The 27395-nt window shown below is 39.8% G+C and overlaps 2 protein-coding genes and 1 pseudogene across 5 annotated transcripts; all 3 read left to right on the top strand.

Moving 5' to 3' along the window:
• Positions 1-1129: 1129 nt before the first annotated feature.
• atf6b (activating transcription factor 6 beta) lies at positions 1130-12490 on the top strand. 2 transcript variants are annotated; one of them, XM_088328635.1, is made up of 17 exons: positions 1130-1312; positions 2636-2712; positions 2797-2875; positions 2937-2993; positions 3070-3152; positions 3223-3403; positions 3490-3642; positions 4949-5079; positions 5158-5337; positions 5410-5492; positions 8016-8195; positions 8266-8379; positions 9771-9870; positions 9952-10019; positions 11083-11182; positions 11253-11337; positions 12044-12490. In XM_088328635.1, exons 1-17 carry the CDS (start codon positions 1237-1239, stop codon positions 12292-12294), a joined length of 1998 nt encoding a protein of 665 aa, XP_088184761.1. In that variant the 5' UTR covers positions 1130-1236; the 3' UTR covers positions 12295-12490. The 2 variants fall into 2 exon arrangements, with proteins under 2 accessions (XP_088184761.1, XP_088184762.1); XM_088328636.1 differs by having other exon boundaries at positions 3493-3642.
• A 1749-nt stretch (positions 12491-14239) lies between these two features.
• Positions 14240-26448, top strand: LOC148370860 (histone H3-like centromeric protein A). 3 transcript variants are annotated; one of them, XM_088327775.1, is made up of 4 exons: positions 14240-14383; positions 17974-18137; positions 24642-24853; positions 26224-26448. In XM_088327775.1, exons 2-4 carry the CDS (start codon positions 17990-17992, stop codon positions 26350-26352), a joined length of 489 nt encoding a protein of 162 aa, XP_088183901.1. In that variant the 5' UTR covers positions 14240-14383; positions 17974-17989; the 3' UTR covers positions 26353-26448. The 3 variants fall into 3 exon arrangements, with proteins under 3 accessions (XP_088183901.1, XP_088183899.1, XP_088183900.1); XM_088327773.1 differs by lacking the exon at positions 14240-14383 and adding an exon at positions 15586-15815; XM_088327774.1 differs by lacking the exon at positions 14240-14383 and adding an exon at positions 15586-15800.
• On the top strand, positions 19617-21476 carry LOC148370861 (uncharacterized; annotated as a pseudogene).
• Positions 26449-27395: the final 947 nt, after the last annotated feature.

Genomic DNA, 27395 nt, shown 5'->3' on the forward strand with positions numbered 1-27395 from the left:
TGTGAACTGACTCATTTCATATCCCGCGGGTTACTGTACCAGGAAGCGGGTAATGAATTTGCTACAAAGTAGCAGCTACATGACCACTTCCCCATGGAAAATAAGTCAGTTAATATTTATTTGTATAGCCCTTATTCACAAGGAGTCTCGCATAGACCACAGAGAACTGCAAACTACAGACTATTACTACACCATCCCCTGATCTAAAACCTACATGAGGGCAAGGAAAAATTCAAAAACTTCAATATGAGGAAAATAAAGAAACGCACGCGCAATCAAGCTTTAGCTGAGGCAAGAAGGAAAATTCCCATCCATCCAAGCCTTTTATTGGGCTTGTGTGTTTCATCCTGGAAGGGGAATACATGTGGGGTCCATTCGCAACGTTTCTTCATTTTTCTCATGTTGAGGTTTTTGAGTTTTTCCTTGCCCTCGTGTAGGTTTTAGATCAGGGGATGGTGTAATAATAGTCTGGAATTTTCAGTTCTCTGTGGTCTAGTTTGAAAATAAACACTTTGAAACAGTTTTTTCTGTCAACATCAAATTTCGACCAGTCGCAAATCAAGTTGTTCTTCCTTACTTCACCAAAGAGGGACGCTATTTTGAACGTTGCTGTTACACAACAGACTGCCGCGTTTCGCTCCTTTCCTTACGGTATTTTCAAAAAAGTTTCTGTCATTGCTTCATTCACGAGTCTTGTTATTATTTTGATCAAATACTTCTTATTATTTTCAATTCGTGCTTTTGTTTTTATTTTTAAATTGTTTTGACTACAAACGCACGTTTCGAGAACGTGATCTTTTGGTCGAACGGCATTGGTTGTCAAAAGTGCGACCAAAGACACGAACGCTATTGGTGGATCATCCACGTTAGTCAAAATCAACACCCTCCATTGGTCAACGTCATCTCAAATCTGCAACAAGTAAGCGCAGTCTTCCTGATTTCTCCTTCCGATTGGTCTATTTGTCTGCCAGTCATATTATCTCGGCGAAAGGGCGTCAGGGGGGCGGATCTTTCTGTGGGAGACATTTCCTCGTTGCTTTAAACCAGGCGAACGTCGAAGCGAGGCGTGAAGAAACCGATCTATATTATCAAACTTTTAAGAGGAGTGAAGTTTAAGTGAAGTTTTGAACACGCAAAAATGGAAAGGTTGAGATAAGATGAGATGATTAAAGGTCTGCTCCACGTAACAAAAGTGGGATTTAAACGTGTACATATTTAAAGGAAGTAGCCGGAAGCATGAGTCTGGACGTGTTGTGCGATACGGATGTTGGCCGATTCTTTGCTGATAATCTGCTCACCAGCGAAGATTGGGGTGAGTTTTTTTCCTTCGACGACATCACACTTGTATCGTTTTGACTCCCATCGGATACCGCCCCTGCCCTCCCCCAAGAAACGTACACTGACGTCATCACATTTGCACTATTTTTCTTGTGACGTCACGCATGTGGCAGTTTGTACTTCCGCGTTTCCTTACCCTGATTTTGCATGCGTGAATGTGAAATCTCAATCCTTGCTGTTACAGGTTCATATTAAATGATTTATAAAGTATACGATAGACAGGCACGGCGTCTGGGTGGTTAGTGCGCACGATGCACAGCCACCGCAGCCTCCCCGTGCGGAGTTTGCATGTTCACCCGTGCCTGCGCGCGTTTCCTCCAGTAACTCCGGTTTCATCCCACATATCAAAAACATGCATGTCAGGTTAATTGGCCGTTCCAAATTGTCCCTAGGTGTGAATGAGCGAGTGAGTTGTCTGTCTCTGTGTGCCCTGTCTGCCCACTTTGCTGGGATGGGCTCCAGCACCGCCGCGACTCCAGTGAGGATTAGGGGCGCAGAAAATGGATGCATTTACAAGAGACATCCAGGAAACGTCATCAATCAGCACCGAGGAGGGAATTTTCAAGTAAAATTACGTATAAAGGGGGATTCAAACCTATCTTAAGAGCTGATGCCTTCCAAACCTAAACATAAAACCTGAAAATGACCAAATAGTCTAGGTGTAATATACTTACATGTGACTAAATACAATTTTGAATAAATATACATGTGAAGAGAAATGTAATTTAATTGATTTGTTTCTCAAGGGGGGCGCGTGTGACCTCTATTTTTTTTTAACTGGCCAAGAATAAAGTGCAATTAACTTATTGTTAAACCCTGCCCTCAAACCCGATCAGAGCAAACAAATACAGTGTTAAGAATACAGTACAAGATTTTGAGTTAAATGAAAAGACTGGCATTGTGGGAGGTAGTTCTGCCAATAGCATATTTTCATGATGCTTTGACTCGTACTAATCGAGGACCAGCATTTTATATGACTTTAACTAATATCGGACCAGCTTCTTCAAGCCATAATGCTTCAAGATTTTGAGCATGAAAAATAATTTGTTGTTGATGTCGTATTTTGGGGAAAATGCTGCAAAAGGCGTCTGAAAAACATCCTATTTAAACTGTGGGCCCGCCGTATCGTGGGGGCCTTTTGTAATGAAACTAATTAAACTGTAATAAAAAAGAATCAATATTCTGTAATAATGCTAATTCACTTCAAATATTGGAGCCTTATGAGGACTGTGTAAACAATTTAGTGAGCAGGAATACAGATGAAAGGACAAGGAGCACGATATTTCGTTCTTTTCAGACGCGTGCTTGTATCGCTGCGATGGCGTGGATGATGGTGACGAGAATTTGGGCCTGGCGTCCAAGTATGACCCGTCGGTATGTCGTGGGCGCCTCCTGATGACTTCCCCAAACTTTTTCATGCACATTGGTTAACATGTCATACAAATTTCTCCCCGCCAGTTGGACGACGAGCTGGTGCTGACGCTGGACGGCGATGCCTCCTCGTCGCCGTGGCGACACATGCACGAGGACCTGACCGGTAAGGAAACTTCTCGCCTCGGTGCACATTTCACAGGTTACAAAATCATGTTTGGTGGCAGGGGGCACTGTGGCACACGGTACCATCCAGGGTGACGTGGCAGAACCAATGGAGCTGTGTAAGTTCTTCTGTTATCAGAGTGGGGTTGTCAGGGCAACGCAGCGGATTGACAATGTGTGTGCGCTCGTTTGCAGTGTTCCAGGTGAAAGCCGAGCCGCTGTCTCCCATATCGTCGAGCGAGGCGGAGCGGTCGCCGACGTCACCTCCTGATTTTTTGGTGGGTGGGGTCACCTTCCGCCCCTCGGCGGCTTTTTTTTCCTGACTTTATTTTTGTTCCCTTTCCGCAGCTTTCGGTTAAAGGTGAAAACCCCCCCACGCCTCCCTACACGTCTGGGGACGTGATGTCGCCCCCGCTAGATCCCGCTGAGGTTGCTGTGGCAACTACTGCCACCATCTTGATGCCAAACACGGCGGTGCGGCCACAGCCAACACTGAGGGGCGGGGCACCCACTCAAACGCAGGCGACAGGTGCTGTTGACGATGTCATAAAGAGTCATAAATAGTAATGGTTGCAATAGTTTAATTGTAAATTTATATTTTTCACGACACGTCAGTAGTCCCAGGACTGAAGACGGCCATCCTGGCCTCCAAACCCCCCCTCCAGCCTCGCCCCCTGTGCCTAGCTGCTCTGCCCGTCCCACAAACGCCCATACCCACCAAGACCCTTCTGCTGCGGGGCCTTCCTGCCATGGAGCCCACTCGACCAGGTAAAATCCTGCCGGGAATCCAAAACAAGTGCTAGAGAGATCATGTGCAGTAATATGATGAAATCAGGGGTCACCAACCTTATTCAATCTGAGAACTACTTTTTTGATACTGATTAGCTCAAAGAGCCGCTAGTTTGATATGGTTTTCTGAAATAACAACATATTATATCATTACTACATTACTTTGTTATTTCCAGGTTTTAATTCTCAAAAGTAAGGTTAAAATAGGATCAGTTATCCAGCGGCAAAGGGTTTCCCTATGTATACATGTATAACGCGCATTTATTTTTAGTTAAAAAGAACTTAGTCTAGATGTGCAAGGTTTTGTGGTATACCGTGTTTGTAAAATCATAGATGAGTTGAAAATATTGACGACCACATTCGCAAAACATTGGATGCAAAGGGAATGGAACCTGAGTCGCCGCGGTGAGAGTGCCTAATCCTAACCACTAGACGACCAGTGATAGTACAGTAGATGACATACAAAAGGGCATTCGCTTCTATCTCATCATCACATAAGTCCCGGTACCAGAGATGAATGTTGGAGAATGGAGATAACGGAATGTTGTCCTGAAAGGTGTAAATAAACGCAAAAAAGCATTACGAGGAAAACAACCTTCTGGTTTATCTGATAATGAATTGGACTTTGAATAAATACATTACACTTGCATACATTTTATAATGATATTGTATTTATAGTTTACATTGTCAATTAATGATTTTTAAGCATGGCCGCAAGTATTTGACAACATTTGTCACAAACAATGCTTAGTTTGAAATGAGAAAAAGTCAAACACAACTTTATACCAATTCTTAATCAAATATACACGATGGCGTGTTATACACGAATAAATATGGTTCTTTCTTTTTTCTACCAAACAGCGCAAAGGACTACACAAATTACATGCAATTCTAAAATAACAACCTATGTCATTATTATGTTAATATTGATATGTTATGACTAGGTTAGAATTATTAGAAGCAGGGTTAAAATATACTAAACATCTGCCTTGTGTCAGGGCACTGAGTATTTTACATATGTAAATAATAACCTAACTTAAAAGTATTTTTTGGAAGACTGGGTCCATATATTTAAAGACACTTTTTTAAGCCAGTTAAAAATCAAGTTTCCCAAAAAATCACAATAACCCATCACTGGTAAGGTATTTTCAAAACTGATCAGGGGGGATACTCAGGTGCTCTTAGGGGGCTACCATGTGCCCACAGGTACTACATTGGAGACCTGCATGAAAGCTACTGTGTTGTTTTGTTATATTTCTAATTAAACTATAATTTTTGTCTCAAGTTGTGTGCCTGACGTCGGCGCCCGCCGTGGTAAAAATGGAGCCCGTGTCGACCGCGGCGGCCCAAACCCCGACAAAGCCTATCATCCCGGCAACCGCCAATCTGTCGAGCAACGGGTGTAATGACGTAGACGTGAGTTGGATTGAATTATGATGTGTAGATTATTTATTGTTTTTTTCGGAGCTCTGTGTTGCTTTTGTTGTGGCGCAGATGAAAGTCCTAAAGCGGCAGCAGAGGATGATCAAAAACCGCGAATCGGCCTGCCAGTCGCGCAAAAAGAAGAAGGAATACGTACACAACCTAGAGGTCCAACTGAGGGAGGCTCAACAGGAGAACCAGCGACTCCGGAGGGAAAACCAAGAGCTTCGGCAAAGACTAGAGGGCGGCCGGGTACAATTCTAACTGCGCTGCTTTTACCCTTACTAAAAACGTGTAACACAACTTGCCAATTGTGTATTGCAGATCGGCGAGTCCCCTAGCAACAAACGAACCTTGTGCGTCATGGCTGTCCTTCTCTTCATCACCTTCAGCTTTGGCCCGGCCAGGTAGAGCTACAAAGAATGCGTGACTTGAAAAGCACTATATAAATGCAGACCATTTACCATTTTGGACAATAGATATTAATATTTCTTCATTTTTAACCAGTTCACGGCCATTGACGGATGTATACGTCATTAGCACAAACCTAGTGATCGCTATTGACTACCATAGACGTTGTTGGGCTACAAGTTAGACTTGGTTTTTATAGGCTGCCTTTGCAACATAGATTTTCATTCAGATTTTTCTTTTTCGTTCTTACATTTTACCCATATTTTTTTTTAATGCATTTTTATTTTTTGAATAACACTCTGAATGGAGTCTGATCTGAGTTGCCGTCCAAGTTCTGCGCTTCTCTTTTGTTTCCTTCTAGCAACATTTAACATGTTAACCACAAGATGGCACTCTAAGACCACTAAATGTTTTTAAAGGGAGAACAGTTCTGGTATGCAGTATTATTTAATTGTAACTGTATTTCCAATTGTATCCATCCTATTTTCTGGTATATTGGGCACTACAGATTATAAGGCGCCATTTCAAATTTCTCGCCAACTTGGGGTTTTTATGTGCTTGTTACAGTATGGAATAAATTGTAATTATTTAGAAAATATAACACTCGGTTCGGAATACATTTTCTGTGTGTTACCCAGAAGGATCGGCAGAAGGGCCGCTTTTTTGTAGGCTCAAAGTTTTCTGCGTTTAACGACTAAACACATCATTGGCACAAACTTGGTCAACGCTATTGATGCTATAGATGTTGGTGGTCATCAGATGAGTTTGACTTCAATTTTAATAGCAGAAAGAGCTAGAAAAAAATACATTTTGGATGATAACGTGAATGATTTTATGTTTAATCCGTTCACTCCCATTGCCGACGGTACACGTCTTTAGCACTAACAGTCATTGCTATTGACGGCTATAGACTTTCGTGTTCAACAAACTAGTTGGACTTGATGTTTGATAGCAGGTAGAGCTAGCAAAAATGAATTTTGGTGACTATATGTAATTTATTCTTTATTTTTAACTTGTTAACTCCCATTGACTGCCTTACACGTCATTGATTCGTAGTCATTGCTATTGATGGCGCTAGACGTCGGTTGTCAACAAACGAGTTGGACTTCATTTTTAATAGCAATTAAAGCTCGCAAAAATGCACTGTGGAAAATAAATGTAAATAATTAACTATTTTTAACTCATTCACTGATATATATACAGTGAAGAAAATAAGTATTGGACCTGAAAAGAGCTGGGACCACCGTTTCCAAGGTTACCTTAGGTAGTAATACACTAATACGTCAAGATTTGAAATCATGCGTGGCACGAAAGCTTCCCCTGCTTGAACCAGCACATGTCAAGGCCCGTCTTAAGTTTGCACATGACCATTTGGATGATACAGAGAAGTCATAGGACAGGGGTGGCGAACCCGGTCCTCAAGAGCCGCATGTCCTGCATGTGTTTGGAGTTTCTCTGCTCCAATACAGGTGATTCCAATAACCTGGATCATTCTCTTATAAAGCTTGCTAACAACCTGAAAATTGGCATCACCTGTATTGGAGCAGAGAAACCTCAAAAACATGCAGGACATGCGGCTCTCGAGGACTGGGTTGGCCACCCCTGTCATAGGAGAAAGTTTTTGGCCGAATGGGACCAAAATAGAACTTTTTGTTCATAATTCCACTTAGTGTGTTTGGAGGAAGAAGAATGAAGAATACAATCCGAAAAATACCATAGAGGATGACTGGGGGCGTATAAGGTGAGATTTTGGGGAACAACCTCCTTCCCTCAGTCAGAGCAGAAGGGTGGGTCTTCCAACACAACAACCCGAAACACACAGCCAGGAAAACCAAGGATTGGCTCCGTAAGAGGAATATCAAGGTTCTTTGGAGGGAGCTCAAACTCCGTGTTTCTCAGCGACAGCCGAGAAACCTGACTGATCTAGAAAATATCTGTGTAGAGGAGTGGGCCAAGATCCCTTCTGCAGTGTGTGCAAAAAGACTACAGGAAACGTTTGAACTCTGCAACAGCAAACAAAGGCAACTGAACGGAATATTAACATTTATTTTTTTCAGGTGTTCAAATAATAATTTAAAGTTGTATTACACAAATAAATAGTTAAAAAATCATGCATTGTGATTTCTGGACTTTTCTTTTTAGTGTATCTTTCACAGTGGACATGCACCTACGATGAAAATTTCAGACCCCTCCATGATTTTTAAGTGGGAGAAATAGAAAACTAGCAGGGTGTTCAAATACTTTTTTTCTTCTCTGTATGTCGTTGGTATGGATGTAGTCATCGCCCATTGATGGCTATAAACGTTAGTGGCAAACAAAAGAGTTGGACTTGATGTTTAATGGGATCTTTTGCAAGGCAATATTTTGCTTCTTTTTTTTCACATTTTTTATTGTCTCTTTTTTGTTTAGTAATTAGTTTTCACAAAAAAGACTTTAAACCCTAAAGTCTGCATTTCCCGAAAAGAGTAGCAAAGGTTGCTGCTTTTCATGGACTGATAATTTCTACCCTCTACTTGTAGCATCCTGGACAGGAAGTGGATGACAGGCTTCCGGGACGGGGCCCGGTCCTTTTCAAGTCGGCGGCTCTTGGAGATGCAAGCGGCGCCACCGCCGCCTGTGAGACACCAGGAAGCTGCTATGACGACCGCCGACGAGGACAGAGAGACTGAAACGTTTGCGGCGCCGTCATCTCCCTTCAGGTGATGACGATTGACGCTAACAGTCGCTAGGGGATCAACTAGGAATAGCAATTTTGGATTTTCGGGGCAGGAACGCCACCTCGGGCTTTACGGCGGCCAAAGACGAGAGCAACTTGCTGCAACGCCTTGAGCGATACTTCAGCGACGCACACTGCCCACAGTTCAACCGCTCCGAGTCACTGAGGTCAGCAATTTTTATCCCGATTTAATATCGCGCTTGTCAAATATGAATTCAGTCGTAAAATTGTCCTTATGTATCCATATTAAGGGACAGATATTGTGCCACTTGCTGTCGAGGGATGATATCACTTTTACTAAAGGGAACAGTGTTTATTACTTAGAGCCTCCTTGTGATACATAAAACTACCATTCGGTAAAAAAAACATTAATTTTAATACAAGGGAAAAATACATGAACTATCATACCAGTGTTAATTGTTTTAACAAATGATCGGTTGAGAAATTATTTTTTCTTTTACGTAGTGGAATCCATACCCCATGTCGCCTCCATGTTTGTCTGGCAACATTTTGCTTATACCTTGCTTATATGAAATGGTTTTCGTTCACATTAGACAACAGTGCCGTCTATTGGTAACATATTACACATGGGGTTTAATTACCAATCAAGGCTTGGCTTCAGAAAGCTGGTGAAAAATCGCAGTAAAATGAATATACTGTAAATAAATGATCATATAAGTAAATGAGAATACAATATTAACATTGACCTAAGCTACAAAAAAAAAAAAAATATTCCACCAATAATTTTTAAAATGGGAGGACGTTCTGTTTAACACCAAGGACAACATGAGTAGCCTATTGGTCTGGTCTAGAAAATCTCAGAAGTGATAAAATTATTTACTCCATCCATCCAACATCTCCACCGCTTATCCTCAGTAGGGTCGCGGTGGTGCTGGAGCCCATCCCAGCTGTCTACAGGCAGTGGGCAGGGGACACCCTGAACCGGTTGCCAGCCAGTCGCAGGGGACATAGAGACGGACAATTCACTCGCTCATTCATACCTAGGGACAATTAGTGAAAATCTTAGAAGCGTATGAATAAACTTTTTAGTTTTTTATCTTTTCTGGAGTTTTGGTTGGCATTTGGACTTTGTTTTAGACACTCCTTTTCTTACTTTCACCATTTTCATCCTGGAATAAAAGAAAACCACGACAGCGCACGTGATAGCACTTTGTCCCCCCCAACCCGTTGCTTCTTACCTTCAGAGTAACGCGCTTTGTGGCCAGAACACTGATAATAAAAGTAAGATAAAAGCAGATAGGCGTGGTGGAAAAAATAAAGGCTCTTTGAAATTAGTTGGGCATTGTTAACACATACTTAATAGAGAAAATATTTCAATTTAAACTTTTTCAGGACACCTCAAACTACGCACGCACCCAACTTCTAACATGCTTGCTGGCGCATAAATCTCGTGGCGCAAAGAATCGATGATGAAATTTGTTACCAACGCTTTTAATAATCGATTTTAAATCAATCTGCGGGCACCAGGTTGGAGCTCAATGCAATAGAGGCATTTTTTTTTCCTTTTCAAATATTTTAACCGGGTTATTGTTTCCAGGCTGGCGGCAGAACTCCGTGGTTGGGCCCAGCGCCATCAGATCAACCACAAAAAGTCTGGTGGTAAAGCTAAGATGGCCAAAAAGGCCAAAATGGCTCAGGTAGGTCACTTATTTCGTAATCACAACCCTGTGGACACCGTATATCAGGGGCTCACATATTTGTCCTTGTGTGTCCAACAGCGGGCCCAGTTGAGGAAGACCAACGTGTCCAGATACCTCCCTATCCAAGCGCACCGCTCAATTGAAAAGTATGAACTCAAAAAAGTGTAAATTCTGGACTACAGAGCACACATGATTAAAATCCACATGTGCAAAACTAAAGTAGAAACTTAACTTTCTTCTTGTACAAACCACACCGGATTTTAAGCCGCAATCTTAAACGGTCATATAAATGAACGCGTTCACGTTTTTACATTTTTTAAAAATCCGCAGAGAAAGGTCTATGACAGAAAAGTAACTTTGTGTCGTGATTAGGACACTTATTTGCGGACTGTGTCTGCAGATGTCAATAATAATGAAATTGACATGAACATATATGCAGGAGTGAGTCAAAATAAGACTAATTGTAACTGTACTGACTAAAATTCAGTAGCCCATACAATCCCAACAGCCTTTACACATGCTGAGCCCTGCGACTAATCTAAAGCTCTCCTATCCCTTGCGCAGTTGACAAAGTGAGAGACCAAGTATTGCTGCTACGACATTAAAAACAAAAAATTATCCTACATACTGACACTAGTTACTAAGGAGAGTCACACGATAATTATTGGGCTGACAGTTATCCGACTGATAACACCCTAATATGTTGTCGCTGTTTTTGTACTTGTTAGAAAGAGTCCAAGCATTTATGTATCATTAGTTTCATGTGCTTGTAGCAATACTTCGTCTCCTTTCTATCGCTTTGTCATGTGTACAAGTGATTGGAGAGGTTATAATCAGCATGCTTACGGGCTTCCGAATTTTAGTCAGTACAGTACATCGAGTTTTGAGAATTATTTTGTCGCACTCCTGTGTATATGTTAATGCCAGTTTAATTAATATCAACTGCTGCGCTAGTTAAGAATGACAGCTGCAGACGAGTGTCTTATTCGCGGCACAATGTATAACTTTTCTGTACAAGACGTTTCCCCGTTGATTTTGTTCGTGAATGAGTTCATTTTATGGCTGTTTCAGCCTAAAACACAGTGCACCTTGTGCAAAAATAACATTTCTCCCTGAATTTGTGCATGCAATTTTGAATCACTTGCGCTCTGTCGACCGGAATTTCAGGTAAATATTTTATCGGACTGACTCTTGTGCGCCCACACGCAGTCAGCTCCAGGTACTACCCGGGCCCGAGGTGACATACGGGGACTTCCTGGACGCTATTGATCGGCGTGAGGACACTTTCTATGTAGTGTCTTTCAGACGGGTCAGTTGCTCGCCACACAACCATGCACAAATGCTCAGCCTGCGCTTTAAATTGTTTTGTTTGCGTTAAGGACCACTTGCTGCTGCCTGCCATCAGCCACAACAAGACGCGCAGACCCAAGATGTCACTCGTCATGCCCGCCATGTCCGTCAACGGTATGCGCCGAACTTAATAAAAATGAAATTTTTTTTTAGTTTTTCCATTACAGTAGACCCCCAGGATATGACACTAATCCCTAATGAGCATGGCTTCACAAGTAGAATTGCTTTATAGCAAAGGATAGAAACAAATGTTCATTAGCTAATGCCATTCGAACAACTGGTACGCCAGATAAAATTATGACAAAATGGTGTATTGTTATTAGTTCACGGTTCACGGATCCCTTAACCACCTAAATCGAAGAAGCACCACTTCCTGCATTGTGTCTTGGCTAAGTACAGCCTGGCGCTGCCCAACACTCTTCAGCTAGTAAATAATACTTGTGTTTAAAATACATGTTTAGGATTAAATCATATTATATCTGAATATGCACGTAAAGGATTTCTTTTAATTTCTTCTCCCTTTACAATCACAGTAAGCTTTGGGCCCACAGCGAATAAATACAGTAAAAAGACTCAAGCTCATCATTGTGCCATTGTGAGACCCATTAGACTTAACTGGTTCCAAATTAAATAACGTGTGCACGAGTGCTTTTAGATAGTGATACGCCAAAAGCAAGGACAGGTTACAGCAACCTGGCGGGTCGCCATTACCTGGGGATGTACTGTATTTTTTAAGTTAAATTCAGGTCTGTGGTCATTATAAACCTAATTTGTATTTTCTTCGAATTGATTAATATTGCCAATGTTTCCTGGTGTTAAGAGAGCGTGTACAACGCATCGCATGGCTACGAGCTGATGATGCAGGTGGACTGCGAGGTGATGAACACGCGCACCGTCCCCATCAAGTCGTCCTCCGTGCCCCCGTCCCTAAGGGACGTCCCCCCCACTTCGCAGCCGCACAGCGCCACAAACAACACGGCCTTAAGGGGGCGCCAACAGCATCAGTCGCCATCCTCGCCGCCCAACCGTGCCCGATCTGCATTTTTCTTCAGCCAGTCTGAGGGCGTCTAACCGACGGGGATAAAGCATGCCCACTGGAATTTATTTTTTATTTTTACTGATATTTAATTTTTGTACATAGTAACATGTAAATATTCTTTTTTAAGCGTTTTTGCTTCATGAATGAAAGTGTCAATGTTGTTTTCATGTCTGTCTTAACTTGATGATTTGTCCTTGTTTCAATAAAACCTTAAGGAGCCCCCTTGTAGAGGTGTCCCGGAGGTATACTGTAAACAAAAACTGACAAATGACATTTCTCGCCCCAAAACAATAAAATAATGGTACAGGAGTATTGTTTTTAAGGAAAAGGGTTTATAATACTGCAAGGGGTTTTATTTTTATTTTTTAACTAAATGCATTTTATTTAGAATTAAGAGCAGTCGTCTCATTTTAAGTGTCTCATTGTGGCCCTCGAAACGATAATTTGTGGCACCGCCCTTAGAATAAAAGTTGAAGGGACAGTGTGTATGGTATGATCGCTAGATATCTACAATGTGTAGTCACGACTAAGGTAAATGTTTTTTTTTTATCTTCGGTGTGGCATGACTTAAGCTGGTACAATTGGGTTGTAGGTGGATGCAGACGGTGGAGAAAACAGCAAAAACAAATAAAAATTGATATAAAAACATAGAAGACTTGGATAATTAAACTGTAGAATCCCGGATGCAAATCTTTTACTTAATTTGTTCCGAACTCTTGTTTCCAGAGATTAAATACTAAAATAACAAAATAGTATGTTGTAAGTACTACTTATGTGTAAAACTTGTGCATGGTATTATATAACAGTAAATAAATGTATGTGTAAAGGAAAACTGACAAATTTAAGTTTGGTGTGACGAGCCTTGAGCTGGTACACCAAAGTAGTGGGCGGATGCAACTGAAAACAAGTGCTACAAATCACAAAGAATACCATCTGAGGGCACTCAAAGGGGCAGAACTGCACCGTTTTTCTTATTTTTTTACACAGCCTATCACAAAGGAAAGAAATGTGGGGGGCAAAGCTAGAAAAAGGAATGAAAAGAAAAAAGGGAATACTGTATAAAATATATGGACAAGCAAGAAAGAAAAGACTGGTCAACATGACAAAAACAAGGGAAAGTGGGGGGAAAGTTTTGGGGGGTGCCTATGGCAGCAAAATGGCAACAATTAGCTTATGTTATGTAAAGTTAATGCAAATGTATTGACCTATGAGTATTTTAAATCATTAGGATATTCATGATCCAAACTATCCCTTTAAACTTTCATATTAAGGCAGGGGGCATCAACTGCCATCCTGTGGGCCTCAATTGGCCCCTGCCCCTGGGCTTCGGGTTTGAGATCTTTGCTGTGAAAATAATAAAAATAGATTTAAATAAAAATAATGAAATGGCACTTCTCCTCAAAAACATTCCAAATAAATATATATTTTTCAAGAAGAATAGTTTGTCAAGTCATGTTTATTTGTGACGCCCTCAATCACAAAAAGTTTCAAAAGGCTGCACAGGTTATTGCAAACTACCGACTATTATGACACCATCCCCTGATTTAAAAACCTACATGAGGGCAAGGAAAAATTCAAAACCTCAACGTGAGGAAAATTAAGAAACTTTGAGATGGGACTGCACATGAGGTAATTCCCCCTTCCAGGATGACCAGGCTGCAACTGATGTTGCAATAACAAATAATACACATATATTGTCAACATAAAATATAGGTTATTCATATGCTATGAATAGAAGTGTGTTTTAAGCCTAGATTTAAACAGTTCCACTGAGGTTGCAGATCGAATCTCAGGGGCCAGAGCATTCCACAGCACCGGGGTCTGAATGGAGAACGCTCTAGCCATCACAAATAGACCAGCATTTTCTAAGCGAAGGCTCCAGACTGAATCTGAAAGATATGAGGGAGCAAGTCCATGCATGATTTTGTATAATACCAACAGAACCTTAAAATCACATCTTAAGCTAACAGAGAGCCAGTGCAGGTTAGCTAAAATCGGGGTAATGTGATCAAACTTTCTTGTCTTAGTTAAAAGCCTCGCTGCAGCATTTTGTACCAGCTGCAGGCTCTTGATTTTGGACTTCAGGAGACCAGAAAGGAGTGCATTACAGTAATCGAGACGGTAGGTAACAAACGCATGAAATATAATCTTCGCGTCCGACTGAGACAGCATAGGGGTCGTTTGAGCAATGTTGCGAAAATGGAAAAAAGCTGTTCTAGTAATATTCTTAACGAGTGTTTGAAAGGACAGAATTGGGTCAAATATGACATCTAAATTTTTGACTGAGTCACTCTGGGTTATATTACTTTTGTCAATGTTCAAAGCAGTTTTTGAGAACAAGTCACGGCATTTAGATGGACCAATAACTAACATTTTGATCTTTTCAGAGTTGAGGCGCTAGGAGTTGAGTGACATCCATCTTTTTATCTCAGTTAGGCAGGCCTACAAATTTCCACAGTTTAGTGTGGCAAATTCCTCCATCGGAAGATATAGTTCAGTGTCATCTGTGTAGCAATGGAAACTGATATTATACGTGTGAATAATATCACCGAATGGCAGCATGTAAATGATGAAAAGAAGGCGGCCAAGCACTGAACCCTGCTGTATACCACAGGTAACACTAAAGGGCTCAGATGTCATGCTCTTCCCACTGAGATTCGATCTGCAACCTCAGTGGAAATGTGTAAATCTATGCTTAAAACACACTTCTACTGTATAGCATATGAATGACCTATATTTTATACTGTATTGACAATATCTGTGTATTTGCCGGAGTCCATTGCCAGTAGAAAATTATTGGTTACGTTAATCAGGGCTGTCTCAATAGAGTGATTAGCCCCGAATCCCGATTGCATAGAATCAAAAAGATTATTCTCAAATCACAGGTTTATAATTACATAGGATTTTTGGATCAATGTTGGGTCGTTTAAGTGTAGGTTTACTTAAAAGCCGCTTGAGGAGAGTGATAAGGTCATATGGGTACCATTTCCTGTGGTGCCTATCCTTTTCCAGGTCAATTTATGCTTCCACTCAGTCTCGAACCAGCGACTTTTCGCGTGTTCGACCAATGTAATAACCAATGCACTGCTGTATTAAAATTTCAATGTTGTCTGGTTTGTAGAACGCTGCATTAAGGGTATCAAAGATTTTTTTTTTTTACCAAGAATAATATTTTCAACTAAATACCTGATTGAAGTGAGTATTTATCATGTAAGTTTTTATTTGACGGATTTGATTTTATAGAACATTTCGACAAACGTAAACAAATTTAAATGAAGGAAATCCAAAAGTGGCGCGTCTTCATGACGTCACTTCTTGTAACTCTCCAATTGGTCAACGCTGTTAGAGTTGTGTCGTTTAAAATTGGACTGAAACTCGTCTTGAATGTAACTACAGGTACTGTATTTTCAAAAGTTCTTATTTAGCTGACTTTCTTGTTTTGGGCGTCTTTTTTCTTCCAAGTCTAAGAATAAAAGTGAACCCACGAAAGGAAAACACGAGTGGAAATAACAAAAAGGGAGGAAAAGGAGAAAAATAGGCAAGTAAAAGATCGGTAAGTTTACAACCTCGGACGTTAACTCAAGGGACGACCGCACATTGTGTCACGTTTTTCTTGATACATTTTCAATTTTCTTATATCAGTTTTAATTGTTTTTATCAATTGAAATGAATACTTGGTTCAATTCACAATTTGAATTAGTGCTTTTCAATATATGTATATATATATATATATACTGGTATATATATATATATATATATATATATATATATATATATATATATAATGAGTGTGTGCGTATACAGTATATTTTTTTTGACTAAAATTTCATTAATAAAATGGTATCCTATTACAATAAAGGAGAAAAATAGAAATCCTACTAAAAAATAAAAACTTGATTTATAAATGCAAACGTTTGTGCACATTCAGGTTGTATGAAAATTACATTTAAAATTCACCCATTTAACGTTAATATTGTTTAGTAAATACTTTTTATCTGACGGTGGTTAAAATAAAAATGAAACTTTTGTTTATGAAAATGTAAACAATGTTTTTTGATGAAAGTAGCAATGTATTTTTCTTGTACTCTGTCTTGGAAATTGTTGCTCTTTTAAATAATTACATCAATATATTGAGGAAGGGGTGTAAAAATACCATCTGATTCAAAATGGTATTTAAAGTCATTAACATTATAATACCATTAATATCTTAATTGAAATTAAATTTAAAAATTTTAAACCAGGATACAATGAAAATAAAATTGATTATGTATATACAGGGATCAGAATGGAGATTTTCATTTTCAGCTGAAATAGCCAGGGTCCAGGAATAAAGCAGGGCGGAGCCCCCCCCCCCCACTCCCCAACAATGCGGCCAATTTTTCTAACGGCCGCCAGGGTGCGCCAGAGCAATAAAGGAAAGAGTGAGACAGTCGGATTTTGAATTTGTTTGCTATGCTAGAGAAAAAGTGAAAAAGTCGGAATGCCTTTGGGGTTCAAAAACAGCGGAAATCCGCGGATCCGCGGAAAATTCTGATCCCTGTATATACAAGAAGAAAAAAGACTATGCATATATTTTGAGGGATAGTGGCTGGGATGGAGATAAGGAGTATAAAAAGTCTGTTTATATATTATACATGGGTGGGTGGATTGTTGGATCCCTGACCACACGGGTCGTAGTGGCACAATTTCTTGTAGTGTGTCTTGGGCAAGTACAGTCTGGTTTCACCTATCCCTCTCCTGGCCAACAAATGTGGTCATATTAAAATTATGTAACAATAAGTTATGTTCAAATTGGTGATGTCTTTCTCCCTGCAAATACTGTAGAGTCTAAAGTTTAGAAGTTATTTCTCTTCCCCAAAAAATATCGATATCAAAATATTAAGATGTTATTAAAATGGAAACATTTAAATCAACTTCAAAAATAACAAAATTCATAATCAATGTATCTTTTTATAATCTATAACTTTTATAACACTGATTATGCTTTCCTGAAACATTTGCTTTTAACCTAATTTAATAATTACTTTTAAATGTTTTTGATATGAATGCTGCTTGTAAATTCCTTTAAAAATATTGTTAAAGCACAGTCAAACGTCATTGCAGTATTGCCTGATGCACTTACAACTTCACCAGTTTACTAGCACTATTTTGTAAGTAGGTGCTTATTCTCCCTAATATTCTTTTATATTTTAATTTGTAAAGTTTGTTATTATATGGTCATCCTAGAGTGCCACATTTCATCTCGCTGTAAACAAGGTTAACTATGTTGTTATTTAAGACAATATAAAAAAAGAATGTAAGAAAAAGAAATAGCAAACAAATGTAAGAGGGGAAAAAACAAGAAAATATGAAAAAAGGTAAAATGGAAAGAAAAGGAAGATCTTTTTTTAAAGAAATAAAGAGAAAAAAGATGAAGAGGCAAAATAAAAAACAGTGAAAAATGAAAAATTTGAAAGAAAGAGAAAAAAATGGCAAAAGGAGAGAAAAAGAAGGCCAAAGGATAAATTAAAGAAATTGGAAAGAAGGAAAAAGAGAAATTGGAAAGCGTCATATCAAATAAATGCTCATTTCTCGACCTACAAGTATTTTAAAAATACAACTCTATGTGATATTCATGTATTTGGGCTTATTATTCAAATCGATGTTGTTACATTTTTAAAGACTTTTTGTACCACTAAGAGGCGCGAACTAATGTACCCTGTCCGTTTAAGGTTTGCGGCTTGTGCCATGCGCCACGACGACTCATCGAGACGGAGAAAAGGGGGTAACCCCACCCGTCGCCCGCAGAAACCACCATCACCCAGGACCCCCAACAGGCGCCGACAACCGCCGTCGCCACAACCGCCGTCGCCACAACCAGGCCCGTCCGGAGTTGGTAAGAACAGTAATACTTTGTTACCCAGACAAAAAATATTCGAAATCTGTGTATGAACACCGAATTATTGGAATAGTGAAACATTTTTCCCATACTGTGTATTTACTGTAAATTCTGTACTACAGAGGGTACTAGGGCTGCACGATTACCGAAATCTAATCGATATCACTATGTGACGTAGTGTGACAGTGTAATCGCAAAATATTGCATTTTTTTTTAAAGATTAATAGTTTGTTTGTTTTTTGGGTAATGGCCAATACGAAATCTCACATTTGGGGGGTTTCCGGGGCCGGCCAATCAGAATCAGGTTTTAATGGCACCCGCCAACAGAGGCGAGGCAAAGTTTGCAAGACGTGTGCGCACAACTTTGATGGGCTGAGGCAAGCGGTCAGTCAAGCAGCTGGGCGGACAGCTGGCCACCAAAAGAGAGAAAATATTTGAAAAGCACTGTCTCATAGGAATAGTGTGAATCTTGATAATGTATTCGAGCGCGTCACTGATTACAAAGCAAGGTATTTGGCTGCCTAAGGGGAGTCATAGTAACTTGTGCCGGGTACCTACGCTTCATTGAAATTCTTCAATTCGACATTCAGAGTACTTGGCCGAAATCAGATTTCCCTGGACTGCACCAGTTTTAAGCCAGCTGCTCGCAGCTGGCCAAGGTAAAACGCCAGGGACACGCCCTCGGATGTTGCAGTCTTGTTCACAGGCGTACAACAGCTTGACGAACGTATTAACGGGCAAATCCTTCAAGTAACTTTAAAAGCCATCATCAGTGTTCTCGTTTGCCTGCGTCCCTGCGTCCTAGACGCATAATTTTTGCTGGGGACGCATTGTGTCGAATCAACGTGCGTCCCCGGGACGAAAAAACGGCGGAGAAATTCTTCAGAAGACCGCAATGGCAAGGAAAACACGTGTTTTGAAGCGAATGATTCGACGAAAGATAAACAAAAGAATACTCCTAGCAAGAAAAGGACTTTTCTGCCAAAATGGACTAAATTATATTCCTGGTTACGCTATGATGAGGATGATAATGGAGGCTAAATGTTCTGTGATGCGTGCACCCAGCGTGACAAAAAACTGGATTGCATAAATCATTTGGATGCAACTGGGACGCATCGTCAGTGATGTATCCTGAGTTCATCATATTAACAAAACGCTCAGGGCCAAGAAAAGCGCTGGTGGCTCTGGCCAAAGGCAGAGGAAGACGCTTTCTACTGCAGCAAAATCAGATTTCTCGACATGGCTCGTCACACATTTTGGGTTGCCCACCCCCTACCTGAAGGAAGGTAAATGCAGTTTTCTTTATCGTCCAAACGTAGGTGACAAAGTATCATGTGAAGTAAAAAATGTACATTCCTGTAATCATTTTCACCCCTTAGTGCAATACATGCAACAACATCATTTTAAAAATTATTATCTGACAGTACCTTCTTGAAAGAAACATCTCCTGGATGCAACTGGGACGCATCGTCAGTGATGTATCCTGAGTTCATTGAGTGTTTCGGGTCTTGCAACATCAGACACTCTCGCCCAGGTGACCCAGCCGAGGTTGATCAGGCCTCAACTTGCGTCCCAGTAGCAGTCCACGGATCTGCCCTTATGAGCCAAAGCCACCTGGTGGCTTTTTTTGCAGCTTCACTAGCGGATTAAAAGGCTTTCTTCTTGGCTGCCCCTGTCACACCCAACCGTCGTAGGACTTTGCAGTAGGATCGTCCAGCAAAACCCCTACAGCCGACCTCTATTGGCTCAAAGAAAACTTTCCTGCCCCTGCACTCCTCTACCAGCTCCTGGTACTTTGCGCGTTTCCTTTCATTGGCTTCCTCAATGCCCTCTTCCCACGGGACTGTGAGCTCCAGCATGATCAGGTGTTTCGAAGTCTCTGAGGTAATTATCATGTCCGGTCGGAGCGATGTTGCAGACATATGCTGGGGGAACCTTAGTTGCTTCCCAAGGTCGACATGCAACTGCCAATTAGAGGCGATGTGGAGGAGTCCGGATGTTGTTTGAAGTTATTTGTTTAAAAAAAACTTTGACGGATTACAGTACTTTTATTTGTTGAACATATGTTAGAGCTTGTAGATTAATCGAGTATGCGGATTAGTCGCTGTCCTGATTTTTCTTCTAATGTCCGGTCCTCTCGACTCCTCTTCTTCACTGACGCCATGATGTGACACTCGGCGTAGACTCCTTCAGAGTCGTTTTGCACGAATCGATCACAACTTAAAAGGGACAAATTTTTATTTAAATGAACACTTAAGCAAAAACTCAAAATTTCAAACCGTAGAGTATACATAAAGTTAAACGGTACTCCAGAAGAAGCAAAAATACTTTGGATTCGAGAAATGCAGGAGCTGGACAGATTTGCCTGAAGGCCTGGATGGAGCGGTAAATACATATGACACTGGACATTCTCGGATAATGATGGATTCAAATGATACAATGGCATCCTGGGATGACAACATAAAAACTTTTATTACAGATCACAATGAAAAAATCGATCATATTATATTATTAGGCCATGATCTACCGGAACTGCGCATTATTGATCACACTGACTCCAATAATTCAAAATCAAATGAAATCGATCCTGACCACAAGTTTCTATCAACTAGTTTGAACAATTGCAAATGTTATATTGGAAATAAATATAACACTTTAGTCAAATCTGAAGGGAAATTTTCAATAATTCACTTCAACAGTAGAAGCATGTACTCAAATTTTGAAAACATCACAGAATGCTTACAGCACTTTGAGAACCCGTTTAGTGTGATTGCAGTTTCAGAAACGTGGTTCAATGGGGAAAAGGGAGTTGACTATAATTTGAACTATGTAAATAGAACAAACAAAATAGGAGGAGTAGCTATATATGTGCACACAAGATTTAAACCTAAGATGATACAAAACATGTCATTTGTCATCGATGATTTACTTGAATGTCTTACAATAGAAATTATAAATGAAAAACAGAAATATTATAGTCAGTTGTGTATATAGATCACCGGGCTCAACCTTGAAAACTTTACAAACTGGGCTGAAAAAACATTGTCAACAATTGGCAACAAAACACTATTCATCTGTGGTGTTTTCAACCTAGATCTAATGAATCCAAACAAACATAAAAATATTGATGACTATATTAATATAATGTACAGTATGAGTTTGTACCCAACTATATTAAGGCCTAGTAGGATTACTTCACGCAGTGCAACACTCATTGACACTATAATTACAAATAATATTGAATTTACAAACGTGCGTAATTTACTGGTTTGTGATATTTCTGATCACCTGCCAGTATTTACAGTGTATGATGAAAATGTTACTAGACAAGATTGAAATGAAATGAAATGATCTGCATTTATATAGCGCTTTTCAAGTCAATGAAGACTTCCCTAAGCGCTTTACAATGTGCTTCACATTTCCCAATAGCAGCCGTGCAGCCATGTAAGGCGCTAACCTGCTTATTGGGGGTTCAGTGTCTTACCCAAGGACACTTCGACATGTAACACTGAGCAGCCGGGATTCGAACTGCGATCTCTTGATCTCAAGATGAGCCACTGCCGCCCAATCATAGAATCAACTATGGAATATGTTTACAAACGAGTTAGAACTGAAGAGACGATTATATAATTCTATGAGGACTTAGTTAATCAAAACTGGAATGCTATATATGGTACAGATTATGTGGATCGTGCGTTTGACATATTTTTGGAAATATTCACCAACAAGTATGACAAAAACTGTCCAAGAGACAAACTAATATTAAGAATAAATCTGTAAAGCATCCATGGATAACTAAGGGTTTATATAATGCTTGTAAGAAAAAAAACACCTTATATAGAAAATTATAAAACGTATAACAACAAATTGACAGGAATATAAAGAGCGAGAACGAAATTATATTATACCAATTTATTACATGATAACAAAAGTAATATTAAAGGTATTTGGGATATATTAAATAGTATAATAAAAGGAAAGAATATAAGTAATGCAGATCCAAACTATTTTGTTGATAAGAACAGTGAAAATTACAATTTAAATCAAGTTGTGGAGAATTTCAATAGTTATTTTGTAAATGTGGACCAGAGCTCGCTGCAAATATCCCAGAGTGCAGTGGTAAACAATTTGAGTCACTGATAAAAATGAACTCCAAGACCATGTTTTTATCTGGGGTTACGGAATCAGAAATCTTAGACGTGGTTAACAACTGTAAAAACAAAACGTCTATGGATTGTTTTGACATCGATATGGTACTAGTAAAGCAAATTATAAATAGCATTGTAAAATCATGGACCACATCTGTAATCTATCATTTCTAACAGGCAAATTTCCAGATCAAATGAAAATGGCAAAAGTTATACCAATATACTAAAATGGAAACAAGCACATTTTTACAAATTATAGACCGGTATCTCTGCTTCCTCAGTTCTCTAAAATATTATAATAATAGACTAGAACAATTTGTAGATAAACATCAATTGATTAATGAAAGTCAATATGGCTTTAGAGCAAACAGATCTGCAACAATGGCTATTATTGATGCAGTAGAAGAAATCGCCCACAGCATAGAAAAAAAGACATACACACGGGGTATTTATTGACTTAAAAAAAGCATTTGATATCACTAATCATAATATACTATTAAAAAAACTGGAAAGATATGGTATCAGGGGCGTGGCTTTGCAATGGATTAAAAGTTGTTTGACGGGGAGGAAGCAATATGTAAAAATGGGAGAGTTGTCATCTGAATACTTGGACATCTGTTGTGGGTACCACAGGGTTCTATCCTGGGTCCAAAGTTATTTAATTTATCTATCAACGATATTTTTAATGTTTCAAAACTATTGAAAATACTAATATTTGCAGATGACACTAACATTTTCTATTCAAATGACAACTATATTGATTATGTAACCTGTGAACTAATTAACCTAAAAGTATGGCTGGATATAAATAAATTATCTTTAAATTTAAATAAAACCAAAGTAAAAATGGATGGTGCTGCAATAGAAGCTGTATCAGAAATTAAGTTTTTAGGGGTCATAACAGACAATAAATTAAGCTGGAAAACACACATCAGACACTTACAAAATAAAGTATCTAAAAGCATTTCAATAATTAAAAAAGCCAAATTCATTTTAAACTATAATGAATTGTAATTATTATATTGTTCTCTAGTTTTCCCATACTTAACATATTGTGCAGAGGTCTGGGGCAATAATTACAAAAGTTCACTACAGCCCCTTTTTATCCTCCAAAAACGTGCAATTAGAACTATACACAGGGTCTGATATCGAGATCATACTAATATTTTATTCCTGCAATCCAAACTATTAAAATTAGATGATTTAGTAAAATTTTTCATTGCACAACTGCTATTTAAGGTCAACAAAAACTTGCCAGAAAACATTCATAAATTATTCATTCGAAAAGAAGGAAATTATAACTTAAGGGGCTGTAGTGAATTCATAATCCTAAAGGTGAGAACCACCAGGAGAAGTATGTGTGTGTCTGTGTGTGGAGTCAAGCTCTGGAATGGTTTGCAAGACAAGATCAAACAATGTCCATCTATTCACTTGTTCAAATTCAAATACAAAAAAAAATTCCTGGTGGAATACAGGGATGAAGAAAATCGGGTCTGAGTGATACGAGTGCGTCTAGAACTATGATTAACTTTGTGTTATTGTTGCTGTTGTTATACCATAACTGTTATTATTAATAGTATTACAACTGTTGTTATACAATTGGTGTGTTTAATAGGGAAGATGAAGGGGTAGGGAATCAAAGCATTTGCTTCTGACTACCCTTTTCCGAACATCTCTCATCTCATTGGCCGTACCGCTTATCCTCATTAGGGTCGCCGGGGGGCTGGAGCCCATCCCAGCCATCTGCGGGCAGTGGGGAGGGGACACTGTGTTCTGTTTTTATTTTAATGTTCGGAAAAAGTTTTCATTCATTTATTCATTCAACTTGAATCAAGGCACAATGAAGTACAGTCGGTCAGTGATACCGGGAAGACGTCCCACGAAGACAAGCGGATGGAGAAATGCGTTTGTCTATGGACAAAAGGATGGCATACAAAGTTGCGTCGTCCAGCCTCTTGCGGGAAGAAAACTTCAAAGACGGCCTGTCGACTTAGAATTTCCTGGAATGTAGCGTCAAACATTGTGACGGGCTAATGTGCATAGGAGATTGATCCGGAATAGACATGGCGAAATGCATCGGAATGGATCAAAATGATTAGGATTTTGATCCGGAATGTCCGAAGTGCCGGATTATAAAATCCGGAATATGCATAGATTTTTCGTAAGAAATACATTAGAAATCATCCGGGCCAAACTTTTTATCTGGATTTGGCGAAGATCCGGATAAACTGAATCTGAATGAACCAAAGTTTACTGAACATAAATAAAGGGATGAATTAGGGGTTACTGTACTCTCATTATTCGGTGTAATATGTGCCCCTATACCAGGTTTTAAAGGTTTCTTTTCTTGCAGGGCGCCAACCACCACCGACGCAGCCGCAGACACCCAGGAGACGAAGGTTCCGCCCGGGTACCAAGGCCCTCCAGGAGATTCGCAAGTACCAAAAGAGCACAGACCTCCTACTCAGAAAAGCGCCGTTTGCCCGCGTGGTGCGGGAAGTGTGCCAGAGTTTCGGCAGAACGGCCTTCAGGTGGGAGGTCTTGGCCCTGATGGCGCTTCAAGAGGTAAGGTGCAACGCTCTAAAATGCCTGGCAAAGTTATCGCCCAAATAACTTTGAGACATGCTGCCATATTTTAAGCCTCAAACTTCTAGATGATAAAAAAACAAATTCAAAAACATTTCTAAGAATCAACAGCATTTGAGACACAATCGTGAAAAGAAACCAAATTCATCCAGAATTCTACATTGTGCTAACAGATACAAAATTGAAAAGTGCCGTTGTCAAAAATATTGTTCCGCTTTGAGTTAATACTCAGTACAACCGCCTTGAGCTGCGATCACAGCCACAAGTCTTTTCGGGTATGTTTCTATAAGTTTTGCACATTTTGAAAAATTACCAGCTCAAGTTCTTAAAGGGATACTAAAGGACCCTTTTTTTAAATCAGGCACAGACCCACAATCATTCAAATATGTTCCGAATTATTCCACGTGCCATACATCTCGAGGAATGAATTTTCAATATAAACATTTTGATCTCATACCTCTGAGCTGTGACGTCACCAGAAAAGGACGAGAACCAAAACAAATGGTGCGTCCTGTTGAAAAAAGGACATCGATTGTAGTAAATCTGCAGACTTAAGCGCACATTTCAGCTTGGAGTCATTGGAACTTTGCAAACTGTGCCGCTCGGCGCTTGGTTACTGTTTAGTCCAAACTGATCATCAAAGGGTAAGTTTACCTGCAGTCGTGTACAGCGTGCGTTCCTTTTTTGCCTTTGCCTACGTTTAGGTAGGTGATTGTGACTTTTCCTTTGTGTTTTTGCTGCTTGTCTTGTAATTAATATAATATTTTCCAGATAGCTCCCTGTTAGTGTGCGGGCATCCGAAGGCTTTTATTTGGTCTGGATTAGCATTCGGCAGTCAGCTAGCTGGCTCTCCTGCTAGGCCCATAGTTTTTTCTCCCGCCTGGGTTCGTGTTTGCTGCTGCTGTGGCTGTTATTACCGGCTCATCATGTTTTCGGTCAGCCAGCCTTCCGTTTTTTTTCGCCGATCAGTCCCAGTTTGTCCTTTATGGTAGCCGGCTTGCCTGACGTGTCCTGGCTGGTTCATCTCCTGTTAGCTCTGTGCATGTTATTTTTGCCAGTTTGCCCCATTTTAGCTGCCATTTGTTGTACTATTGCTGCAACCATCTGCGACACTAGACATTCTCCACAAAAACTACCAAAACTGGGGTTTAAAACACATACAACCTTATTGACTAGTTGATATGTAAAGGGTGATTGCCTTGCTAGGGGGCTGGTGTTCTTCAAATGATGTTACAGCTCAGGAAGTCAAAGATGAGAAAAACTTTCTTCAAAATGCATTATCTCAGAAAATAATTGGAATATACCAATGCTGATGATATTTTAATTCATTCATCAATATTTTCTTGCAGGCAGCAGAGGCCTTTTTGGTCTACCTATTCTCTGACGCTAACTTGTGTGCCATCCACGCTAAGCGGGTCACCGTCTTCCCCCGAGACATCCAATTGGCTCGACGCATTCGCGGACAGCAGGACTTTTGAGCAATATTGCCGCCGCTATTCCCCTGTACATGCGTTCCTCTAAATGTGTTTTTGTATTATAGATGTGGTTTTGTTCAAATAAATTGTTGTGAGAAATGAGTGGTTCGGTCTTTTCGGCCCTGCCCAAAAGCATGGGCAAACTATTGTTGCCAAGGAGATGATTTGGTGCCGGCAAACGCGCTTCAAATCAAGCTGCTAATTAGCCCTCCAAGTGCTCCGCACAAGAAAAAATAGACTGCAATTCTGGGTCAATGGGCCACGCCTATTTTTGACCTCTGTGCCAAAAAGGTGAAATAAATGGGTGGTTTTTAACTTTTTATATTTCATGATGCAACCCTGGAAAATATTTTTTGGACCAAAATCCCCAACTTGTATAAGGTTTTGTTGATTTATTTATATGTATGCATGTATATCAGCACGCCGCAGTTGTTAGCGCGTGTGCGGCACAGTTCTGAGGTCGTGAGTTCAAACCTCCTGTGTGGAGTTAGCATGTTCTCCCCGTGCTTGCGTGGGTTTCCTCCGGGCACTCCAGTTTTCCTCCCACATTCCAAAAACATGCGTGTCAGGTTAATTGGCCGGGCCAAATTGTCCCTAGGTGTGATTGAGCAAGCGAGTTGTCTGTCCCTGTGTGCCCTGCGACTGGCTGGCAACCAGTTCAGGGTGTCCCCTGCCCATTGCCCGAAGACAGCTGAGATGGGCTCCAGCACCCCCGTGACCCTACTGAAGATAAGTGGTGCAGATAATGGATGTATATATATATATATATATATATATATATATATATATATATATATATATATATATATATATAAAACTTGTGGTGGTCTTCCTCTTACTAGTTGTAAATATTTGTAAAGCCCAAAAAATATGTATGCATTTAATTAGGCTATTTTTAAGAATGTTTCTGTTTTTTGAGAAATATTTTTCATAAAGTAAAAAAATAATACTTATAATAAGAAAAAAGCCCATATGAGAAATGTTTTCCTCATTTACTCGAAAAAAAATAATATTTTTCCATATATATCACCAGAACTTTTTATGAA

This window comes from Urocampus carinirostris, chromosome 2 (assembly GCF_059441175.1).
Source record: "Urocampus carinirostris isolate Australia breed hairy pipefish chromosome 2, RoL_Ucar_1.0, whole genome shotgun sequence".
Taxonomy (NCBI): Eukaryota; Metazoa; Chordata; class Actinopteri; order Syngnathiformes; family Syngnathidae; genus Urocampus; species Urocampus carinirostris.